Here is a 24,911-nt window from a genome sequence, read left to right as displayed (position 1 = left end):
ACGTCCGCTACCCAGGCCCCCATTTATCTTCATCGCGGCCCCATCAGGAGCCCTAGGACCTGGTTATTTGCAGGGGTCTCCCCTCGCCTGCCTCTTTAACGGTCTGGGCGTGTAACGGCAGGAAACATTTAGCCGCCCCCCCCCCCAGTCCCACCGCATGTGTCCCCGCCCCCGTCCTCTCACCGCTCGGCTTCGCCCTTCGGCGGCGGATAAAGAAGGACCATAAATGTGATGAAGAGGGCGGGCGGCAGACCTCCTGCCTGATGAGAATGCGCCGCAGCCACAAGTGTCCGCTGCTCGCTGTCCATCCGAGCGGATGCGAGGCGCGCGGCCCGCAGGACTCCACCACAGTGAATGAAATGTCCTGAGCGTTCAGCCGAGCCGCATCCTTTTTAGATGTGTTTTATTTTTGCCTGTGTGAAGGAGATCAAACGTTAGTTGTTGAAGCAGCTCGTTCCCCCCCCGGACCATCTTGCTCTTATACCACCACCATTACACTGAGCTGAATGAGGTAAAAGAACGAGAGGCCGTCTAATGATGCTGTGATGGTTTGCTGACTTGACAGATCTGACAGCCTTATCCTTTATTCTCTCCTCTCGTCTCTTTATCTCCTCGATCCTCTTTGTCTCCCCCCCCCCCCACGCTCCGTTCTTCTTATTAACTCTGTCTGGTATCATATCTTCTTCGTCTCTTTCATTGTCTTATGCTTTATAATTATTTCTTCCCTCCCGTCCTCCCATTGTGCTTCACCTTCTCTCCTCTCTCTTCCTGTCCACCCTGCCCTCTCTCTTTCAACCTCCTCCTCCTCCTCCTCCTCCTCCTCCTCCTCCTCCTCCTCCTCCTCCTCCTCCTCCTCCTCCACCTACTCCCTCTCCAGTTAAGGCCGAGGGAGACGTGCCTCCTTCGCCGGCCTCCTCCCACCACAGCAGCACCCAGGCTCCCAGCCTGACGGAGGAGAAGCGCACCCCGCAGGGGAGCCAGAACTCCCTGAACACCGTCAGCTCCGGCAGCGGCTCCACCTCGGGCATCGGCAGCGGCGGGGGTGGAGGAGGCGGAGGGGTGGGGGGTGTCGCCAACGCCGTGGCCAGCCAGGCGGCCGCCGCCGCCGCCGCCTCCTCCTCGCAGCCCCCCGCGGGCGTCTCGGCCGCCTCCTCCTCCGCCCTGCAGCCGTACGACGTGGAGATCCGCCGCGGGGAGAGCGAGGGCTTCGGCTTCGTCATCGTGTCGTCCGTGTCGCGGCCCGAGGCCGGCACCACCTTCGGTAAGAGGCCCCGCCCCCCGTGTTTATCCCAAGCCCCGTCCCCTCGTCCTGATCCTCCAATCACAACCGCTGCAATCTTCGGCACGAAACAAGGTGACGGTGCTAGCGATTGGAGGATCAAGAAAAGAGGGCGGCGCTTGAGCGTACGCTACATACATAGATGTAGGGGTTCCTACACGAGTCCTGAGATGTCTGGAAAACCAGATTTGACCGTTTTCAGACGTTTATACGCAGAAGAGTCTCAAACATGTATGGAGGGGATAAGAACCTGTTCCATTCCAACAACACACGTGATTATTGTATGTCTGGAGAACCACTCGTCTTCTCACGTCACGGGGATGTTTGTCAAACGTAAGATGTAGAGTGATGTCAATTGACTTGATCTCAAAAACCCCGTCCTCTCTTCCTGATTCTCCAATCTCGACCGCCGCATTCCTCGGACAAAGCAAAGCAATGGTAGCGATCGCAGGATCAAGAAAAGAGGGCGAGGCTTGAGATAGGTCGACCTATCGGTGTGCACTCTATTGAAACAAACGATAACAAATCCTGTCAAGAAATGAAAAGGGTATGTAATGGAGGATGTGCTGGAACCCTGTTGCTTTTTTGTTGTTGTTTTCTTTTGTGTGCATCAACAACACACACAGAACATGTGGCATACCGGTTATTTACATATCTCACATGCACATATACACACACACACATACACATACACACATACATGCACACATATACATACACACACACATATACATGCACACATACTGTATACATGCACACATACATACACACACATACATACACACATATACATGCACAATTAAGACAATCGGACGCTCCGACCAACAAGAGGACAAAACATGGCCGACGGCTTTCACTCATCACTGGAACCTTTGACTTTCTTTTGACTCTGGCTATTTTCTGATCTCACCGGATCAATACCCCTCGACACCCCCTCGCAAGAACCGCTGCTTCATCCTCTCGTCTCCTGTCCTCCCGCTGCAGCTCGCCACGCCGCGCACACACAAGCCTTTCATAATTGATCACAAGTGAAGATGGTCTTACGTAAGGCACTTGTATTATTCAGCCGTACTTTAAACCACTTCTGCCCGAGCGGCTCGGCGCCGAGGAGACGGCGGTGACGACTTTAATGAGCCCCGAGTGTTTTGAGGAGGATTAATAGAGGAAGAATTAGAGTAGTATTTAAGACTGCTGTATGGCGACACTCCGTGGGGTGGGGGTTACTGATCTGAAGTCTGTGTAGCGGAACTGTTTTTTGATAAATTGCCTGGCGACGTTAGCGTCTCGGTTGAGTCGATGAGACGATTTGTGTCTTTTGACAGTTTTATCAACGTGTATGGCTGGGTTTACATACACATTTCTATTCCGATGTTATTCTGAACTATTTCACGTTTGATTTGGCGCATGTTAACATAACCTCCCGTTTAGAATAGTTGAGATACGCTTGTATGAACACGGGGGCGTGCGAGCACAGGCATCTGCCGATGTCAGCCAGGATATTGCAAACACCTCCTCCCACGGTGGTTTTACAGTGTGTGCGAGTTGTTTCAATGGCACTACTAGCGATATTATGTTTACTGTATACACAGTGTGATCAGAAGATTTAAACAGCTTAACCAACCGTCTGTAGTGTGGTAGTGAAAGGGGTATAACCCTCTGTCATGTGGCAGTGAAAGGGTTAACATTCTCCATTGTCGCGGTGAAAGGGTTAACCCTTTGGTAGCGTGGTAGTGAACGGGTTAACTAGGATATTAGCTATAGTATCCACTATCCAGATAGGTGTCGTTGTCTAAAGGAAAATCGTATTTACAACTAATTGTCGTTGGTGAGTTTAAGTGTCAGTCTACTAGGCCCTAGCTGACTAATTGACTAAGATGGACTCAAATGTTAATGTCCCCCCTTCCCACTTGCCTTTACCTCTCACACCCTCCTCTACACGCTTTTTCCTTCCACACGTCGTGTCTCTATAATAATACTGTGGCCGCTGCTCTCCTGCTGTGTCTCCCTGCCTTGCAGCCCGTGGGCGCAAACCGCTGTTCTCCGTCCTGCATCTCTCTGGGCGGAGCTGAACCTTTACACTGCTTAACTTCACTTGCCGGGCTAAGAAGCCCTTTTCTCTCCGACCGTAATGGAAAAGCGTCGGCGACTTTTTTTTAGTGTATTCCGTGTGACATTTAAAATATGAGAGAAATGTTATCAGTCACGCGCCAAGGGAGTATGAAATTTTCAAAACGTGGAAGTTTTGCATATGAATTTTTAATACGTACGGCACCGCGTGAGAGTAGATTGCGCCCATCTATCCTCTCTCCCAGCCTGACACCAGTTAGATGAGTGTACCACACTGCTCTGAGAACATGTTCTCTCTCGCTCTCTCTCTCTCTTTCTCTCTCTCTCTCTCTCTCTCTCTCTCTCTCTCTCTCTCTCTCTCTCTCTCTCTCTCTCTCTCTCTCTCGCTGTCTCTCGCTCTCAGTAGCTCATATAGCCGTTGAGAGACAGGAAGGGGGAAGCTGTAAGCTTTGTAACAGATTGAAGAGGGAAGGAGATGGGTAGAGAGATAAATGACTAGATATAAAGGGAGATAGAGAAAAGAGAGAGAGAGAGAGAGGTAGAGAGACTGACTGTGGGGGGAGAGAGAGAGGTAGAGAGACTGACTGGAGAGAGAGAGAGAGGTAGATAGACATAATGTGGGGCGAGAGGGAGAGAGGTAGAGAGACTGACTGGAGAGAGAGAGAGGTAGATAGACATAATGTGGGGGGAGAGGGAGAGAGGTAGAGAGACTGACTGGAGAGAGAAAGAGGTAGATAGACATAATGTGGGGGGAGAGGGAGAGAGAGGGAGAAAGACAGACTGTGATGACTGATGAGAGAGAGAGAGAGGTAGATAGACAGACTGTTGGGAGAGAGGGTGGAGAGAGGTGGAGAGACTGACTGGAGAGAGAAAGAGGTAGATAGACATAATGTGGGGGGAGAGAGACACAGACTATGGAGAGAGGGAGGCACACAGACTGTGGAGAGAGAGAGAGGGGGGGGGGGGGTTGCGGAAGCAGGGAAGTGATGAGAATGGGTTGGGGGGGGCTCTATTTTCTCTTTGCAGAAGAGCACGTTCAGATTCCTCTCCAGTTCTGCTCAGCACTCTAACATTCTACTCTGGCATATCTCTGGGCAGCTCCTCCTGTTGGTCTTTGGCTTCGGTGGCTTCTGCTCAATTCACTTCTTAACCTTCTGCTCTTCTTTCTCTCTCCTCCTCCTCCTTTCTCCCTTCTCCCTTCCCTCTCTCAAAACACTCCTCAATACCACACACACACACACATACACGCACGCACGCACGTACGCATACACACTGAATTGCACCAAAAAAAACAAAACGTGCCTGTGGTGACCATAGCTGGAAATGCATGTGTGGCCATGCCCCACAAAATAGGGCGCATCATCGAGGGGAGCCCGGCGGACCGCTGCGGGAGGCTGAAGGTGGGCGACCGCATCCTGGCCGTCAACAGCTGCTCCATCACCAACAAGTCCCACTCGGACATCGTCAACCTCATCAAGGAGGCCGGGAACACCGTCACGCTACGCATCATCCCCGGAGACGGTGAGTGGCCCGTGTGGGATGTCTGTCACCCTCGCGCAAGAAGCAGGAGGTGTTGAAATGTGTCCGTGTGTGTGTCTCTCTAGTCTGTCTGTCTGTCTGATGACATTTGTCATCTGATTTAGCACCACCTTGGTGGATAGGTTGACAGTCAGCCAAGAGCCTCCTCTTTTTGAATTCCTTTGAAATTGGTCAAAGATCGATGGCGTCGATGGAGGTCTTAACCGTTACTTTAAACACCACCGTGTTTAGTAATAAGGACTATTTCTAACCGATGGGAACACAAGCGCGGTGGATAGAAGGTCTACTCGGACTACACAATATTACGATGTGTGTCGTCTCTGTCATCTAATCATGATGAGAGGTCAGGTTTACATTGGCGTTTTTATTATTATTCCATAAAGTAGACGACCCCTGCACTACCTCGACTCTCCAGACTTTGAACAGTACTTGTTTTTGCAGTAGTGTTACGTAAAGCTGCCAGTTATTTCACCGTATTTCCCCCGCAACTCCCCTGCAGTCTTCACTCAAACCGCTTCGGGTTTGATGGGAACTTTTTTTCAGAGCATCCCTCTGGCATTTCCCTCGAGAGGGAGAGAGAGAGGGAGAGGGAGAGAGAGAGGGCGGGAGGGAGAGGGAGGGAGGGAGAGGGAGAGAGAGAGGGCGGGAGGGAGAGAGAGAGAGAGGGATAGAGAGGGAGAGGGCGGGAGGGAGAGGGAGAGGGCGGGAGGGAGAGGGAGGGAGGGAGGGAGGGAGAGAGAGAGGGAGAGAGGGAGAGAGAGAGGGCGGGAGGGAGAGGGAGAGAGAGAGGGCGGGAGGGAGAGGGAGGGAGGGAGAGGGAGGGAGGGAGGGAGAGAGGGAGAGAGAGAGGGAGAGGGCGGGAGGGAGAGAGAGAGGGAGAGGGCGGGAGGGAGAGGGAGAGAGAGGGAGGGAGGGAGGGAGGGAGAGGGAGGGAGGGAGGGAGGGAGAGGGAGGGAGGGAGAGGGAGGGAGGGAGGGAGGGAGGGAGGGAGAGAGGGAGAGAGAGAGAGAGAGAGAGTGCGCGCAGGCAGGCCATTATAAGGTAATGATACCCACTCAGCCCTTGTTGGTTCCCGGCTGTATTATGTAATGCTACGCTTTGCTAGCTCCATATCACAGCCAGGCAAATTAACTTAAGATCCCCCGAGCGATGGTATGTCAAAATTTCAACGTGGGGAACCAGCGGACTCACAGGCTCGTAACTCTGCATTGGGACTGCTGGTGTGAGCCGACTGAGTGCTCCCGGGGGAGCTGTATGTCCTCCGGTCAGGACGCCCTGTATAGGCAGCAGCACACAGAGCAGTGGCAGCATGTGATACGGTGACATTGTCTCCCGCGCTGCTCGCGGTGTGATCGCACTGTGAAAAGCCCATTCAATTAGAATAAATACCTACAATTACTGAAGAGGTGTTCTTGTGACAGCAGCGGGGTGTGTGTGTTTGTGTGTAGGTAAGTGTACTTGTGACAGCAGCGGGGTGTGTGTGTGTGTGTAGGTAAGTGTACTTGTGACAGCAGCGGGGTGTGTGTGTGTTTGTGTGTAGGTAAGTGTACTTATCACAGCAGTGGGGTGTGTGTTTGTGTGTAGGTAAGTGTACTTGTGACAGCAGCGGGGTGTGTGTGTGTTTGTGTGTAGGTAAGTGTACTTGTGACAGCAGCGGGGTGTGTGTGTGTGTGTAGGTAAGTGTACTTGTGACAGCAGCGGGGTGTGTGTGTGTTTGTGTGTAGGTAAGTGTACTTGTGACAGCAGTGGGGTGTGTTTGTGTGTAGGTAAGTGTACTTGTGACAGCGGGGTGTGTGTGTGTTTGTGTGTAGGTAAGTGTACTTGTGACAGCAGCGGGGTGTGTGTTTGTGTGTAGGTATTGGGTAAGTGTACTTGTGACAGCGGGGTGTGTGTGTGTTTGTGTGTAGGTAAGTGTACTTGTGACAGCAGCGGGGTGTGTGTTTGTGTGTAGGTAAGTGTACTTGTGACAGCAGCGGGGTGTGTGTTTGTGTGTAGGTAAGTGTACTTGAGAGGACAGAGGGGTGTGTGTTTGTGTGTTTAGGTATACTTGAGAGGACAGAGGGGTGTGTGTTTGTGTGTTTAGGTATACTTGAGAGGACAGAGGGGTGTGTGTGTTTGCGTGTTTAGGTATACTTGAGAGGACAGAGGGGGGTGTGTTTGTGTGTTTAGGTATACTTGAGAGGACAGAGGGGTGTGTGTTTGCGTGTTTAGGTATACTTGAGAGGACAGAGGGGTGTGTGTTTGCGTGTTTAGGTATACTTGAGAGGACAGAGGGGTGTGTGTTTGTGTGTAGGCAGGTATACTTGTGAGGACAGAGGGGTGTGTGTTTGCATGTTTAGGTATACTTGAGAGGACAGAGGGGTGTGTGTTTGCGTGTAGGCAGGTATACTTGTGAGGACAGAGGGGTGTGTGTTTGTGTGTTTAGGTATACTTGAGAGGACAGAGGGGTGTGTGTTTGCGTGTAGGCAGGTATACTTGTGAGGACAGAGGGGTGTGTGTTTGTGTGTTTAGGTATACTTCAGAGGACAGAGGGGTGTGTGTTTGCGTGTAGGCAGGTATACTTGTGAGGACAGAGGGGTGTGTGTTTGCGTGTTTAGGTGTACTTGTGAGGACAGAGGGGGGTGTGTTTGCGTGTAGGCAGGTATACTTGTGAGGACAGAGGGGGGGGTGTTAGCGTGTAGGCAGGTATACTTGTGAGGACAGAGGGGTGTGTTTGTGTGTTTAGGTGTACTTGAGAGGACAGAGGGGTGTGTGTTTGCATGTTTAGGTGTACTTGTGAGGACAGAGGGGGGTGTGTTTGCGTGTTTAGGTATACTTAGGTATACTTGAGAGGCCCATCTCACCGTACAAGGTTTGGTTGACGACAGGGTTAAGGATATAGCGGTCATGGTAAAGGAATAGCACAAGGGGTTTGGTGTGAGGGAATTGAACCTGATCAATGAGTCAGATAGTCAGGTGGACTTGGTAAAATAAGGTTTATTAGCTTACAACCCAGGAGAATTTGTTGGAAAGACCCGGCGAAGACCCCTGGCCGGGGGTGGGGGGGGGGGGGGGGGGGTGGTGGTACCATAAACTTTTAAATTCCTTGGCACCACCATATGTGATCATTTTAAAATGGGATGGTAACATCAGCCACATAATCAGCAAAGCCCACCAGAGGCTCCACTCCCTGCGCCAACTTAAAAAGGTTGGTGTGTCCCAGGCAGGCGATGCTCAACTTCTACAGAGCCACTGTGGAGAGTGATTGATTGATTGATTGATTTTATTGTGGATTAGAGACATCATCCAAGGGATAAAAACATGATAAAATACAAGCACTTATTTCCATCATGGTCCCTGGTATTAAAAAACAGGACATACATCAACATAAAACAACATCATAAAAACAACATCATAAAACATTAAGATACAAAATGCATATACAGTTGAAGATAAAAGAATAATAAATAAAAATGCTACCCTCTCTTTCCTATGCCGATAGCCATGATCGTACATGCTTTTTGAAGCCAGTTAACCCGGGGGCCTGTTTAATGCTGCTGGGCAGGCTGTTCCACAGTACTGCAGCTGAGTAAAGGAAGGTCTGCTGGCCGTAGGAAATGAGTCTAAGGCCCTGTTTAGACGGAAACGCTAGCAGGTAAATCCGCAAAATATTTTTTCGGATGTGCCTTTTGTTTATACGGCAACAGCGTTTTTACGGGGAGAATCCGCAAAAAAGTGAGACCACCTTCCTGGGTGGAATTCCTAGAAACGATAAACCTTTGCGCTATCATCTAAACTGTCAAACCGCATAAAACTATGACGAAAGGGTTGTCAAGGCTCTTGTCGCGTACTGCTTACGTCACAGGCATGCGCCAGTAGCCGAGAAGCGTAAACAAAGCATGTCTGATTCTATCCATGGCGATCACCTGAAGGCTACGTTGACTTTTAAATACACAAGAATCAGTCCCGCGGCTATCGCAACTATTAGTGACTGGAGCCACTGTCTGTGAGTGACTCTGCTTTGGTCCAATCATATTCCCCCACCCACAGTCTGCGAATCAGAGGCAGAGTAGGGCGGGTCTTCACAGCACGGTCATGTGACATCTGCGCCAATCGTGTGACAGCGGGGCTCCGTCGTTTCGAGTCCCAAAACACTAGTCTAAACGCAAAATTTTAAGTGAGACCGCAAGACGACTTCTGCGGTTTCTGCTGAGACTCTCTCCGTCTAAACATGGCCTAAATCTAAATGGAACTATGTTTGTGTCTCTACCTCTGGTTTCATGGCTATGGTTGTTCCTTACATACTGAAAGTAATCTTGAAGGTAGCTTGGCACCTCCCCTTTATAAACTCTATAAACTAGGCATAGCTTTATCATTGATACTCTTTTTTCCACCCTGAGCCACCCCAGGCTGTTGAAGTGGGGCTGGTCTAGGTGAGTACGAGTGGGGAGCTGCAGGACTATCCTAACTAGCTTGTTCTGGGCAGTTTGAAGTCTAGTTCTCAAGTTGCTGGCAAGCATAGTCAAAATGACACTGAACCAGTGCCCCTGCAAGTGCTCTAAGAGCTTTCCTGTCTAGGTATTTTGAGTTTCTAGCTAGGAATTTTATTCTGGTGTTGACCTTGGCTATTACTTTTTTCGCCATGCATTCCCCTGAGAGTGTGTTTTCTAAAGTACACCCTAGATAGTCAAGTCAAGTCAAGAGTTTTATTTGTCACGGCATACAAGTATACAATGAAATGCGGGTGGTCTTGCCTGCAACGATGTGCAATACAGTGGTACAACATGTAATAGAATCCAATAAAAACATTGTGCAATAAACAGGTAACAGGTAACATGGTGGGACATCTCGGTATCTGTACATAGTTATTTACAGGGCATATAGGACATGCTAGGTAGCTTAGGTAGTGCAATACACTGTTACTGTTGTTATACTAATATTAAAGTGACCTTTCCTTTTTGGCCATAAGTGTGGGTGTGTGCGGCATGAGTGTGTGTCTGCTAATGTTAAAGTGGCTGCTGGTGTGTGAGCGTGCACAGCGATACACCACTGATTTGGTACTGGTGACCATTGAGCTACCTAACTGTATTTTGAAACCTTCCTGTGTTTTCTGTTTCCTAGTGGTAGTAAATCAAATGGATTCTGTTTTACCTAAATGGAGAGACAGCCGGTTTTCTGACAGCCACTGACTGACATTCCCTAACTCCATGCTAAGTCTGCTTTCAATATCCGCTTTGCTTTTATTTGACACCATGAGAGCCGAATCATCCGCGTAGAGCAGGAGATCACATGAGCAGGCTGACTGCATGTCATTTATATAAAGGAGGAAGAACAAGGGCCCCAGCACACTTCCCTGAGGGACCCCGCAGTCCACCGTCCTCAGATCTGAAAGGACCCCTCCCACCTCTACATGTTGTTCCCTTCCCCTCAAGTATGAGCTGGCTCAGTTTGTGGCCATATCATTAAAACCTATCGCTGTTAACTTCCTTAAGAGGATAGTGTGGTCCACCGTGTCAAATGCCTTTTGTAGGTCTAACATCACCATGCCACAGAGATTTCCTCTGTATCTCTTTCTTAATGTGATCTGTTAGAAACAGAAGACAGGTGTCTGTGGAGTGGGACTTTCTAAAACCTGATTGAAATTCATATAGCAAGTTATGGGATGTAATATATTGATCAATTTGTTCATATATAATCTTTTCTATGACCTTGGACATGACACATAAGATGGACACAGGCCGGTAGTTACCATGGTCCTGCTTGCTGCCTTTTTTGTAAAGTGGTATTACTCTGGCCAGCCTAAGCTCACTTGGAAACGTTCCTGATTCAATGGAAAGATTCACAATATGCGTTATACTGGGTTGAAATAACCTGAGCTGCATCCCTAAGGGACCTAGCGGGCATGTTGTCTACTCTTGTAGCTTTAGTAGGGTTGAGCTCCAGAAGTTTTTTAAGCACTGTCTCCTCTGTCACTTTTTTAAAGGAAAAGGCATTTGTCTGTACCCCCTTTTTTGCATAGTGATCCTGGATATGGGCTATTCCATATCGGTCTGTCTGAATGGGCAATTTAGCGACTAGGTTTTTGGCCACTGTTGTAAAATAGTCATTCAGGCTGTTTGCTACTTCAATTTTTTCAGATGTTGTTTTCCCATCGATCTTCAGGCTTATGTTACTAGTTTTGGTGTTTAATCTGTTACTGTATCCCAACAGTTTCAGGGTTTTCCACATTTAGCTTGGGTTGTTTTTGTTCTCCATAATCTTGTCATTAAAAAAGGTATTTTTAGCATCAATTAATTTGCTCACTTTATTTCTCAATTTCTTAAATTCAATCCAATGCCCCTCACAAGAGCGTCCTCACCTTCTCAGGCGCCGGTTACACCTTTCGTTTCATTTTCGTTTCATTGTCGGATGAGTTTCGCCGCAACGTGGCAGCCTCGAGTCACACTTTCGTTTTTGTCACCTGAGCACACTGATGTAGTACACTACCAAAGCAGTAGGTGGCAAACATGAAGGCGATTTCAACCAATCAGAACTTGAATGTGCCTGCAAAGCAAATGTCAACAAGGCGGGCGCCTATGGGCGCCACCATCTTTTGCCTATTTACCCAGTGCAGCACTTCTTTTTCAGCAAAGTCTAATAAAAGTGCAATAAACAAAACGGATACATTCACTGTGTGTTCTGCGTGTCATTTGTTGATGAAACAAAACTAACCAACACAAGTGACCACCAAGAGCGGATAGTTTAGTCTAAAAAAAGATCGGTAGCTACATTGTTAGCTGCATGCTAACGTCAATGGAATATGCCATTCTCACAGTATAGCATTGTGGCTAGAAGCTAACGTTAGCTCACGCTAGTTAGCCAGCACCAAACTGATGATATCGGGAGCTATCATCAGTAGTTAGATAACATTAGAGACAACGCTGTGTGTATTAAACAAAGGTGAATAGATGACTGGGCCATTTTGTTTAATGCTTGTTAACACTTTAACTGCCGGAAAACGCTTTACAGCGTCATTCCCGGCAATGCTCAAGTTGCCGAAGGACGCTTTACAGCGTCTTTAATATCAATATTTCAAAAATCTGCGATCGGATTCATATTTCCCCTCCGCTGGCCTGAGATCCACCAGGAGGACCCACTGAGCTCTCTGGCGGTTCAGGAGCGCCATCTGGTGGCCGATCGGCGCAATCGCCAAACAGGAAGTGCTATGGAGGTTGTGCTGGTCGGCCATATTACTTCCGGGCACTCGGTTTGGCTGCCGGCACTCACTCGTCACAATATAATAGCGATCCATTGCCAATAACTCGATAAACAACATGATTTGGACGTATATAGTATTATACAAGCTGGAAATGGTTCATCAGGATAAACATCCCATAATCGAAAACGGTCTACACCACGCTGATCGTCCAATGGCAATGTAGCAATAGAATTTAAAAAGTTATAGCCATGCAAAGAAGGGGTACTTATCCATAGACAAATAGAGCTGGCAACCCATGGTATAGCATGAATTTAACCTCCGGCACCCATAGTGTTAAGTTGAAAGAGGAGCTTTGAGCTAACAGGGTCTGATCAACAAATCGGTAATGCTAGCAGAATGAATGGATGTAAACTTTATTTAACATATTGCATAATGGGTACAATACAATACGGCTCAATACAAACAATTGTTAAGGGAATGCAGACTGTTGTAGCTTGGACTGGGGTCCTTATAACAATAACTTGACAACACATGGTAGCTGCAGCTATTTGGGACACGGAGCTATGTCCCAAACACACACACACACACACTGTTGTCACCGGAAGGGCACGCAGATGGTATCTACTGCGCATGGGCGTTTTCGCAACAACGGCTCCGTGAAGGCTACACGACTGTTGTCGGCGAGTTTTTGGCGTTGCTCAAAAACGCAAACACAATTTAGCGTTTCAGCTAGGGCCACAACGTATCCACCAAAAAACGCATTTCTGTGTAAAAGGGACATGAAACGTATTCAAAAACGTATAAAAACGAGCACAAAAACACTGTGTGTAACATGCCCCTCAGTGACTGTGTGGTACGGAAACACCACCGTCCATGATAGGGGACAACTAGAAAGGACTGTACACACAGCGTAAAAAATCATTGGCTGTGATCTTCCTTCTGTGGCCTCTATATATGCCACACAAATCAGGCGGAAAGGGGAGAAGGTGATCGGTGATCCCTCTCACCCTGCTTACTACCTCTTTAACCCCCTTCCCTCTGGTAGAAGACTCCAAAGTCTCAGGTGTAGGACATCTCGTTTTTAAGAATTGCACATATCCCGAGGTTGTCCGTCACCTGAACTCAAGTCCTATTGCACAGGCACTTTGTACTATAAGGGCTAGCACTAGCCGACAGGCACTTTAAGGCAATATGAGAGGGGAAAGGTGAGGTAAGGAAGGGAGGTGTTCAGTTTACAGTGCTTCTCAAACTTTTTCTGTCAGGCCCCCCTTTGGCGGACCAAAATATTTTGGGCCCCCCCCCTCGCCCCAACAAAATAGTCATGAAATGGGCCATGTTTAAATTTATTGAAATAACACCAATATCGTGACCTTTCAAATTGGCCCTATATTTTGTTTTCAGAGCTGTCCTGGATGAAAAGCCAGCTTCACACAGATACTGTATGTGGTGCTGAATGGTATCAACACCTTAACTGCTGCATCGTGAGATACTTGGTGGGCCATGAGATGAGATACTTGGTACTCAGCACCACACTCTGAAACTAGCTCTCTAGGTGGTATCAGATGAGATTTCAAAGAGTTCTTCCAAGAGTTTGGATGGAGATGTGTCAGGAAGCTTTGTCTCAATGTTGTCTGTAAAGTTTTTTTTTATCCAGAGTAACTTGGTGATCCTTTTCTGTGTTTTATTAAATAATGATTTTCAGATTTTGAGAAATGGTATTTTCATGGAGAACAGTGCAGCTGCAACAGATAGCACTTTAGTGATAATTTTCTGTAATAAAAAAAAAAACATTTCTATTTTTTTTTTATAAATCTCAAGGCCCCCCCTGTCATGCCTCTGCGCCCCCCCTGGGGGGCGCGCCCCCCACTTTGAGAAACACTGAGTTAGGAGATGGGGAGGGAGGGATGATTTCAGTTGAGAGGTGAATTGATGGGGGAGGGGGTTTACTATTCTGCCACATTGGTCTAAGTCAATGTACTGTCCCCACAAGTATAGTGACACGTGTGTGTGTGTGTGTTCTCTGGTGGAGTGCTTTAGGGGGGAAGTGTTGTGTCTTGTGGCTGAGAGCGGGTCTCGCTACATGGCGTTGACAGATCTGCGTAACGCTCCACAAATACCCTTTAATTAAGTGGAGGGGAGAGGCGTCAGCGGAGCCGGAGAGGGGGGGGGGGGGGGGGGGGGGGCGATACCTCGTCGGCCTGCCGCGTCTAGAGAAACAGGAGCCATTTGTTCGCCGCTCGCTAGTCTTTCTGGCTTTTTCTTTTTATGGTCGAGGAGCTCTCATTATGAAGCAATTGATGAGAACACTGAGCCAAAATGGTTCTGTCAAGAAGACGTAGTGGGAGATGCATTATAAAGAGTGTGTTTGTATGAGAGAGAGAGAGAGCGAGAGAGAGAGAGATAGAGAGAGAGAGAGAGACACACAAACACACAGTGGGGAGGAAGGAGAGGTCTTTGTCTTAGATAATGTCTACTGGTTACTGGTTCTACTAGCTACTGGTTCCTCTGAGGTCAACTTGTGGTTCATTGAGTTCCAGCCTCTCTCCACTGAATGTGTCTTCTTGCTTTAGCAGTTTGGCAGATCATAGGAAATACTCCCAGCGCCGCAAAGGCAGGGCAGCACATTTCTTCACGGTCCACAGCTATGCCTGTACTGTACGTACCACCACTATGTACCAGCATGTATCCAATGGAGTTTTTTTTGTAAACAAATTGCTTTTGTCCCAAATGGAGAGTTTTCTATTGTTCTATATTCTACAAGCCGAATACATTTCTCACCTCATATAACCTTTGCAAAGTCCATTTGCACCGTTGTCTTTGTTCTTACAATGTTTTGGCAAAGTTGAAAGGAATCCGACCTCCTTTGATTGACGGGCAGTTATCGTGTTAGATTTCAAGGAAAATCATATCACTAATCACTTTGAAGCACAATGGCATGTTGACACCAGGGATGGGCATCCATTTTCGAATATTCCAATAGTCGTTAAGTTATAAAAGAAATCGATTTGTTTATGCCAATATTGTTTTGTCTCAAAAATATATTTTTGTCCTTGTTTTTACCGGCACCTACAATGTGAAGTGTATTGAGAGGGGACTCTATTAACGGTTACACCGCTGAACAGCATGCTGGGTACAGGTAGCTAGCTAGCCAGGTAGCATAACAGTCTGTTAACAGCTGGGAGAACATAAAAGGAAGATGAAGAAAGACAGACTGGAGATGTTACATGGTAGCAACGTTTTGTATGTTTGCCCTGTTGTTTCACTAAGTTCACACATTTCAAGCATCAGTGATGTAACGTTCAGAATGAATGCTTTTGTTCCCGAAATACGCTCTGGATTGGTGCGCTAGCGTTAGCTGTTAGCATGTGTTAACATGGGCATGTATAGTCATTTTGTGAGTTTTGCCCATCCCTAGTTGACACACCTACTGTGCATTATTTTTGTGTTCTACGTCACGCCCGTGCTTGTGGCGTACTCGTGTGTCCTCCTCGTGCGTCCTCTGGACGAACACATGATACACAATATTCAGGAGCCCCCTTTCCTCCTACTGTGCTCTATAGTGCCACTTTCATCAACTACAGTGTTAAAAAAACTCCAATGGGCACCTTTTAGGTACTGTACTCTATCCCCCCCCCCCTCCCAGTGAGCTGTGGTGTTCCACAAGGAAGCATACTAGGACCGTTACTGTTCCTAATTTATGCAAATGACATGTCGTCAGCTTGTGACTGCAACTTGTTCCTGTTCGCGGACGACTCAGCCCTGATCCGACTCAGGCAAATCTTTCCTGTGACAAAATGGCATCCAATGTAATAAAAAAAAGTCAACCAACGAACAAGATTCTTGTACCGGATCTCGTCTCTGGTAAACAAGAATACCCTGAAGACTCTGGCAGGAGCACTCATTCAATGGTCCTACGACTATGCTTGCACCTCATGCTCATGGTACTAAAGCACCTCAAAGGCACTAAAAAACAAGATTACAAACATGACAAAACAAACTGGTCAGACTACTGCTTGATCTTACTCCTAGAACCCACCTCACCCCTGCCCACTTTGACAACCTAGGATGGCTTAGAGTAGACGACAGAGTACAGCAACTTGCAATGGGCCTGGTCTACAAGATACACTACACCACTAAGGTACCCATGTACATGTCAAAATACTTCCCAAAGGTCAGTGAATACCACGACCACAACACCAGAGGGAGTTCCACAAATCATGTTCAACTCAGATTCGGCACAAACAAGGGTCTAAACACGTTTCGCAATTATGCCACATCAATGTGGAACTCCCCACCCACAGCCGTAAAAAAATGTGAATCCCTACTCACCTTCAAAACCGCTCTCAAAGAGCAATTCAAAACTGGCCCCGTAAATGTTTCACATACAGTATATTAGGGCTGCAACGATTAGTCGACATAATCGACGACGTCGATTATAAAAAATCGTCGACGAGAAATTGTTGCGTCGATTAGTCATAAAAAAAAAAAAAAAAAAAAACTTTTTTTTTTTTTTTTTTTTTTTTGTGCACTACCTATCTTTGTGAGAGTGGCTTCTCAGGGTTCCAGACAACATCATAACATGATGATCCCATAGCAAATTTTGGACATTGAAAACATTGTTCCCCTGCAGGAGATGATGATCAGACTAGACACACAATACATTACACACGCACTCCTCTCACTCACACACAGCGATCAGAGTAAGACACACACATACACACTCCTCTCACTCACACACAGCGATCAGAGTAAGACACACACACATACACACTCCTCTCACTCACACACAGCGATCAGAGTAAGACACACACACATTCACACTCCTCTCTCTCACACACAGCGATCAGAGTAAGACACACACACATTCACACTCTCTCACTCACACACAGCGATCAGAGTAAGACACACACACATACACAAATTACACAGTACACACCTCTCACTCACACAGCGATCAGAGTAAGACACACACACAAATTACACAGTACACACACTCCTCTCACTCACACAGCGATCAGAGTAAGACACACACACATACACACACACACGGACTCCTCTCACACACAGCAAACAAAAGTTATTTAAAGTACACTTCCACTTTAATTTGTATTATTTAATTTATTTATCTTGTTATGAGTGATTGCTGTATTGTTCTTCAAATACATTTTCATTTAAAGTGGCTTAAAGATCCAAATTCAAAATGTTTCATGAGTCATTATTTAATTTGCTATGGGATCATCATGTTATGATGTTGTTGTTTGGTCCTGACAAGAGTCTCAAAGTCTGGGGTGATGGTAGACAAGCAACTCTGAGGTCATGCTCAATGTCCAATCTGTTCCTCTGCTCTGTCTTCAGCTGGACCAGAGCTGAGAAGCCACTTTCACAAAGATAGGTAATTAAAAAAAAAAAAAAAAAAAAAAAATGTTGTTTACATTGGTTTTTCGATTAGTCGACTAATCGAAAAAAATAATCGGCAGATTAGTCGACTACCAAATTAGTCATTAGTTGCAGCCCTACAGTATATACTTTGCTGTACATACCTAGAAGAGCAGCTCACTGTAGACATATAATTCACATTCCGCTTTCGGCTGCAGGTGGTTGAATAATTGTGAAGGACACATGTGAATGCCGTATTCACCAAGCAGAATTGCAAACACTTTTATTCACCAAGTATGTACCAGGATTAGTCTCGGTTCTAATTGAAGAAGACGTATCAGCGAATTCCTAAGGTCTATTGTATGACCGACACACATAGATAGTACAATGACGGCAGGACCTTATGTACTGTGGGTTTGTGTCGAAACACCACTGCTTGCGTTTGTATTGTTGTATTGTCTAAGAGTAAAATGATGAACCCTTTGTAGTGTGTTAGTGAAAGCGTTAACCCTTTGTAGTGTGGTAGTGAAAGGGGTTAATCGGTATTTAAAGTGTATTAACCATCGACGGATACAGTGCACAGAATCGGCACAACAAACGATAAGACGACATATCACTGTCTATACATGGAGGCGTGGTGTACAGTAAGGGTGCAGGACGAGGCGGTGTGCACGCTCAGATCAGTGCACCACGAGGTAGCCTGGTTATACTGAATAGAATGGGTAGCATATATACATGAAGCACAAATGCCTTTTTTACCCCAAAGCCTGCGTTACTGCAGCATAGGGCCTCATCAAAGGCCACGCCCGCACCTCATTGACTTCCATTGATGATGGAGTGGAGGAATAGATGGCGCTGCGGGGCAATAATGCGTGATCCCCCCCCCCCCCCCCCCCCCCCCCCCCCCCCCCCCCCCCCCCCCCCCCCCCCCCCCCCCCCCCCTCCTTTTTTTTTACACCGCCCATGGGGGATGTGGTACAGTGTAACTAATCACACACACGTGCGCACGCACCACTAACCCAACCCCCTCGTCATTCTTCATCTGGGATTGGACCCTTTCCTCGTCCCTCGTTGATTCACTGCTCACTAGAGGCGCGGGCGGACGGACGTATGGCCGTGGCGAGAGACGGATTATAGAGGCAGCGCAGTGCTTTTCTGTGTGCACTGAATGTTTTTAAAAGAGAGGGAGAGGAGTGGAATGAGATGATGGGATGGGGGTGGGGGAGAGAGAGAGGGGGGAGACAGAATAAGAGAGAGAGAGAGAAATAGGGAGAGGGGGAGAGAGAGAGCGCAGAATGGTGGGTGAAAGGTGTAAATGGATGTCGCTACATAAATCATGAGCTTGAAATCATGAGGATCCGTCCGGCTGTCACTTTTGAGGCGTTGCACATTAAAGCGTTCATGTCTCGTACAGGTTCTGTTGTTGTTGTTGTTGTTTTATCCTACTGTGCTCCGGCTACTGTACATGTAAGGACCTGCTTGTAGAGGTACGTCGTGTGACTAGCTAGACTTTCACTAAATTACAGTTGTAACCTTTTAAATCCAAGGTCACAAACTAGAACAATTGGAAGACAGTGAAACGGAAGAAGGGTCCAGTAGGATGGAATGGTTAGCATGCAGATGGACTCAGGGGTGGGTGAGCAGGTGGAGGGAGAAATGGAGCTTACATGACATACGGTACGGTAAGGAGTACGAGAGGAATGAAGGTATAACGTAGTCTGTAGCTGATGCCGGAAATTCACAAGGGTCTATTTTAAGACTCTGGCACAAACACACACACACACAACTCTAGATCTGATCAACTCCGTGGTCTAGAATTTAGCTCACATCCTTCCACGCCGCCGTGCGATTGGCCGAGCCCGCGTCTCCGTGGCCGTGGGCGAACTAAGAGCTAAGCCAGGGAGACTCGGAGAGGACCCGAGGAGGTGGATAGACGACAGGGGAATTGACAGCGGCCAGGGCCAGGCAGTGAGAGGAATAGCGAGTAGGCTGGGTAGGATCAGTGGAGAGGAGGAGGAGGGTAGGAGAGAAGAGAGGAGACTTTCTAATGAAACCACAGGCCCTATAACGTTGTTGAGTGAGATCAAGAAAAGGGATGGTCTCGTAGATTAGATCATTAGGGAGAACGGAGGTTTCTGAGGTGAGGTAAGAGTGGTGTAATAGCACTTTGCTTTTATGTGGATGGCTTAGCATGGGTCATTGAAAACACAACATAAAGAAGTATAGGCTATCACCGGCTCTGTAGGGTAACGGTAACAATCAAGGCTAACATTAAAGCACCAAGGGTTTTAAAAACTTTTAATCTAACTGAAACAATCAAAGCTAGCATTAAAGCACCAAGGGTTTTAATGTAACAAACAATCAAGGCTATTAAAGCACAGAGGGTTTTAATGTAACAGAAACAGTCAAGGCTAGCATTAAAGCACCAAGGGTTTTAATGTAACAAACAATCAAGGCTATTAAAGCACAGAGGGTTTTAATGTAACAGAAACAGTCAAGGCTAGCATTAAAGCACCAAGGGTTTTAATGTAACAGAAACAATCGAGGCTAGCATTAAAGCACAGAGGGTTTTAATGTAACAGAAACAATCAAGGCTAGCATTAAAGCACAGAGGGTTTTAATGTAACAGAAACAATCAAGGCTAGCATTAAAGCACAGAGGGTTTTAATGTAACAGAAACAATCAAGGCTAGCATTAAAGCACAGAGGGTTTTAATGTAACAGAAACAATCAAGGCTAGCATTAAAGCGCCAAGGAGGTGTGTGTACTGTATGTGCGACGCTGTGCATGCATGCAAGCTCATTGTGTGTGCGTTTTTTGGTCCTGGATTGTAAACGGACCGCTACAGTAGGCCTACTATACACGTGCGAGTTAAAGTGGTCAACACCCAGTTTACGTGTTCATACATGCTCATTATTTGTAAATAGTCAACAGTTGTTCTTGTTCACAAATATCGGTTGGATTGTCCTAGAACACGTGTAGAACATGTGAACTCTTAACGAGTCCCGCAGGCAGCATCCTCCTGCCCTGTCGTGTGACCGTCCTGCCCTCTCCGTCTGTCCCCTCAGAGTCATCCAACGCGTCATTGCTGACCAACGCAGAGAAGATCGCCACCATCACCACCACCCACACGCCCCAGCAACAAGCTGCTCCGGAGCCCAGGTGAGAATACCTGCAGGAAGCTTGTGTAAATTAGCAATTTGTGTAAAAATCATTTACGGATTAATGTCCTGTGGATATTGCAATGTATCGGATGATTTTGTTTCTTCTTATGTTTTTAGGAACACAATTATGTCTGTTATTGTGATTTTCTTTTAATTTCACTATCATACATTATGTTTTTGATAGTCCAAGCAGCCTGGCTTTTAATGACAGTATTTCTTGAGCCTGTGATGGGATGTCAGGTGGGCTTATTGTATTTATTTCTCCTACATAAATAAGTAAATAAAGATATAAACTTGTAAAATAACCCTTACATTTACTCGTCTTCTTCACGTCAATTTATTGAATATATATTATAAAATCAAGAGGGCTTTGGCGACCCCTGGTGGAGGTCGGGACCCCCTGGTTGGGAACCACTGGGCCTATAAGGTTCTAGATTGGATCTAAATGGAATATTTTATTGACCTAATATCGTCTGTCCTGACTCCTGTGTTCAAAAACAGAAACAACACGAAACCAAAACAGGAGTCGTTTGAGTTCAAGGCTCCACCGGGCCCCCCTCCCCAGCCCCCCACACAGCAAGCTCCAGCCCAGGTGAGAGAGGACACCTCCCTCATCCATCTGCCGGTCCCATCGGCCCGTACACGTATACATACAACATCCCTCCATCCATCCATCCATCCATCCAACTACCTCACTTCCCACGTCCACCCGTTCTTCCGCCCCTCCCCAGCCAAGGGCATTCCCATTCAATAACTTAATCAAAGTCCATGCGGCCCATTGGATCTCAAGGTAACCTCCCTGATCACTGTGTGTTTGTGTGTAGAATTAATCTGCTATAGGCTAGATGTCTCTCAGAGATGGCATTGATCCTCCGCCAGACAGGGGGAGAGGGAGAGAGAAAGAGGGAGAGAGAGGAGAGAGAGAGGGGGAGAGAGGGAGAGAGAGGGAGAGAGAGGGAGAGAGAGAGAGAGAGAGAGAGAGGGAGAGAGAGAGAGAGAGAGAGAGAGAGAGAGAGAGAGAGAGAGAGAGAGAGAGAGAGAGAGACAGACAGACGGTTGTTGTCACCCACCGTCATTGTGGTGACTGGGCTCTATCTTTCTCTCTCTCCGTGTATTTGTCTGTGCCCTCTCTCTTTCTCTCTCTCTCTCTCTCTCTCTCTCTCTCTCTCTCTCTCTCTCTCTCTCTCTCTCTCTCTCTCTCTCTCTCTCTCTCGCTCGCTCTCTCTCTGCCCACCTGGGACCACCTCTCCAACACCATCAATAATTCAGCGTCCTCAAGCTCACGCCCACAACAGCCAGGCTGGTTCCCATCAGCTAGGTGTGACTTTCCTGGAGTTTGTTCCCGTGCTTTGAAATATGAGCCTGTTTCAGAGGACATACGCCCACACACACACACACACACACACACACACACACACACACACACACACACACACACACACACACACACACACACACACACACACACACACACACACACACACACACAGTAAAGTAAAGTCCAACTGCTGAATCGCAAAAGTGACCTTGGTGTATCTCTTATCTTTCTGTGTGTCTGTCTGTCTCTGTACCTGTCTGTCTGTCAGGATGGTGACTTTTACTCTGTGGACATGGAGAGAGACAGTAAAGGTTTTGGCTTCAGCCTGCGAGGAGGCAGGGAGTACAACATGGACCTGTACGTGCTGAGGCTCGCTGAGGACGGCGCGGCCGTACGCAACGGCAAGATGAGGGTGAGCAGCAAACTCACAGACACATCACACTCGAATTCTGCAGCATGTCCAAGTGTCCTTGAGCAAGACACTTAGGCTGCGGTTAGACTGAGTTTCGTTTTCAGATGAGTTTCGCTTTTCCAGGTCGCAACGTAGCCGGTAGGCGAGTCACACTTTCATTTTGTCACCTGAGCACAGTGATGTAGTACACTGCCAAAGCAGTAGGTGGCAGTAGGTGGCGAACATGAAGGCAATTTTCAACCAATCAGAACTTGAATGTGCCAATACACTTCCTGCAAAGAAAATGTCAACAAGCCGCCATCTTTAAATGCCTATTTACCCAATGCAGCACTTATTTTTCAGCAAAGTGTAATAAAAGTGCAATAAACAAAACGGATTCATTCACTGTGTGTTCTGCCTCTCATTTGTTGATGAAACAAAACTAACATCAACACAAGTGACCACCAAGAGCGGATAGTTTAGTCTCAAAAAGGATCGGCGATGTTGTTAGCTACATTGTTAGCTACATGCTAACGTGAATGGAATATGCCAGTATAACAGTATAGCATTGTGGCTAGAAGCTAACGCTAGCTCACGTTAACCAGCCAGCACCAAACTGATGATATCGGGAGCTATCAGTAGCTAGATAACATTAGAGACAACGCCTTGTGTATTAAACAAAGGTGAATAGATGACTGGGCCATTTTGTTTAATGCTTGTTAAGATTGAAAGAGGAGCTTGAGCTAACAGGGTCTGATAGCTAACGCTAGCTCACGTTAGCCAGCTGCTCATGCAATCGGTAATGCTAGCAGAATGAATGGATGTAAACTTTATTTAACATATTGCATAATGGGTACAATACAATACGGCTCAATACAAACAATTGTTAAGGGAATGCAGACTGTTGTAGCTTGGACTGGGGTCCTTATAACAATAACTTGACAACACATGGTAGCTGCAGCTATTTGGGACAGCTCTGTTGTCACCGGAAGGGCACGCAGATGGTATCTACTGCGCATGGGCATTGAGCAACAACGGCTCCGCTCAGATTACACGACACGTTGTCGGCGAGTTTTTTTGGTGTTATTCCAAAACGGAAACACAATTTAGCGTTTTCAGTAGGGCCAAAACGTTTCCTGCCAAAACGGCATTTCTATCTAATAGGGACAGCAAACGTATTCAAACGTATTAAAAAAAACGACCACAAAAACACTAGTCTAACCATGGCCTTAACCCCTAACTGCTCCCGATGAGCAGGTTGGCACCTCTGCCGTCGGTGTGTGAATGTGTGAGTGAATGGGTAAAATGTGAGGAACAAATAATGTAAAGCGATTTGGATAAAAGTACTATATAAATGCACCATTTTCCATTTAATTCACCAAGGACAGTAATGCGCACGGAATGTGACAGTCTGACATTCCAGCCTGACATGGTACATGGATGTTCAGATGATTCTTCAGGAGGCGACAGGCCTGTCACTCCCCGCCTGGGCTCGGTTCTCTGTTCAACTGGAAAATGGAAACAGAAATTGCAGTTTATTTGCCAAGTGTTTGTTCATGCCTTGGGTTCATGCCCACACTCCCATGCCAAAGATACTGAAGTAAAAATCTATTTCCTGGATTGATTGACATGAAATTGAGTCAAATAGCAGTAGCCTCTATAGCAGTAGCCTCTATATCAGTGGCCTCTAACATAGCAGTAGCCTCTATAGCAGTAGCCTCTATAGCAGTAGCCTCTATAGCAGTAGCCTCTATATCAGTGGCCTCTAACATAGCAGTAGCCTCTATAGCAGTAGCCTCTATAGCAGTAGCCTCTATAGCAGTAGCCTCTATATCAGTGGCCTCTAACATAGCAGTAGCCTCTATAGCAGTAGCCTCTATAGCAGTAGCCTCTATAGCAGTAGCCTCTATATCAGTGGCCTCTAACATAGCAGTAGCCTCTATAGCAGTAACATCACGGTGACCAAATGCGTCCACATTTTTATAGGATTCTATCACATTTTCATAACAATAGCGAATATTACTTACCCTGCGCTGTTTTCATTGAGGTTTCTTACAAATTAACGATGCTTTATGTTGTCCTTTATATGCCGATTATCATTAAAATCTTAAATTGTACCATATGTCCCCCTTTAGACAACATATGTAACGCTACCAGCGCACTTTTGTTAAGATAATTAGTTTACCATTCGCGGTCGCTATACTGAGGTCGCATTAATAGTTTACCGCTGTTCAGATCACGTCCAAGAATAGACGCATCCCAGTGACCTGTGACCTATGCTAAGGGTCTTGGGAAATGTATTGTTGTAGTTTTCAACATTTTCACCTTTTAATTTTAAACCAATGCTGCCATCTACTGACAACAGAAAGTGTTGTCTATCGTCACCTTGAGAGGCACTTCCGTAAACACCGTCGCCCAAAAGACATTCTAGAGATTCCCACTTTTTACTGGGAATGAGGCGTGGCCGTATTTGGTCCCAGACAATAAGAGTGGCTGCGATTGGTCTACGTTCCGTTAGCCTCTATAGCAGTGACGTCTAACATAGCAGTAGCCTCTATAGCAGTGACGTCTAACATAGCAGTAGCCTCTATAGCAGTGACG

At 46.9% G+C, this 24,911-nt stretch overlaps 1 protein-coding gene across 7 annotated transcripts in view; it reads left to right on the top strand.

Annotated features, from left to right (window-relative positions):
* magi1b (membrane associated guanylate kinase, WW and PDZ domain containing 1b) overlaps positions 1-24,911 on the top strand; it is a 424,255-nt gene that overhangs the window by 383,069 nt on the left and 16,275 nt on the right. For all 7 annotated transcript variants that reach the window (XM_084316721.1, XM_084316722.1, XM_084316719.1 and 4 more), the window contains 5 exons: positions 878-1,261; positions 4,700-4,867; positions 20,506-20,599; positions 21,103-21,193; positions 22,188-22,331. In XM_084316721.1, the coding sequence (XP_084172847.1) occupies positions 878-1,261; positions 4,700-4,867; positions 20,506-20,599; positions 21,103-21,193; positions 22,188-22,331 (881 nt within the window). The remainder of the gene's footprint in view (positions 1-877; positions 1,262-4,699; positions 4,868-20,505; positions 20,600-21,102; positions 21,194-22,187; positions 22,332-24,911) is intronic.

This window comes from Notolepis coatsorum, assembly GCF_963971535.1.
Source record: "Notolepis coatsorum genome assembly, chromosome: 6".
NCBI lineage: Eukaryota > Metazoa > Chordata > Actinopteri > Aulopiformes > Paralepididae > Notolepis > Notolepis coatsorum.
Note: the sequence above shows the minus strand (reverse complement) of the source record. Positions and strands in the feature narration are given on the sequence as shown.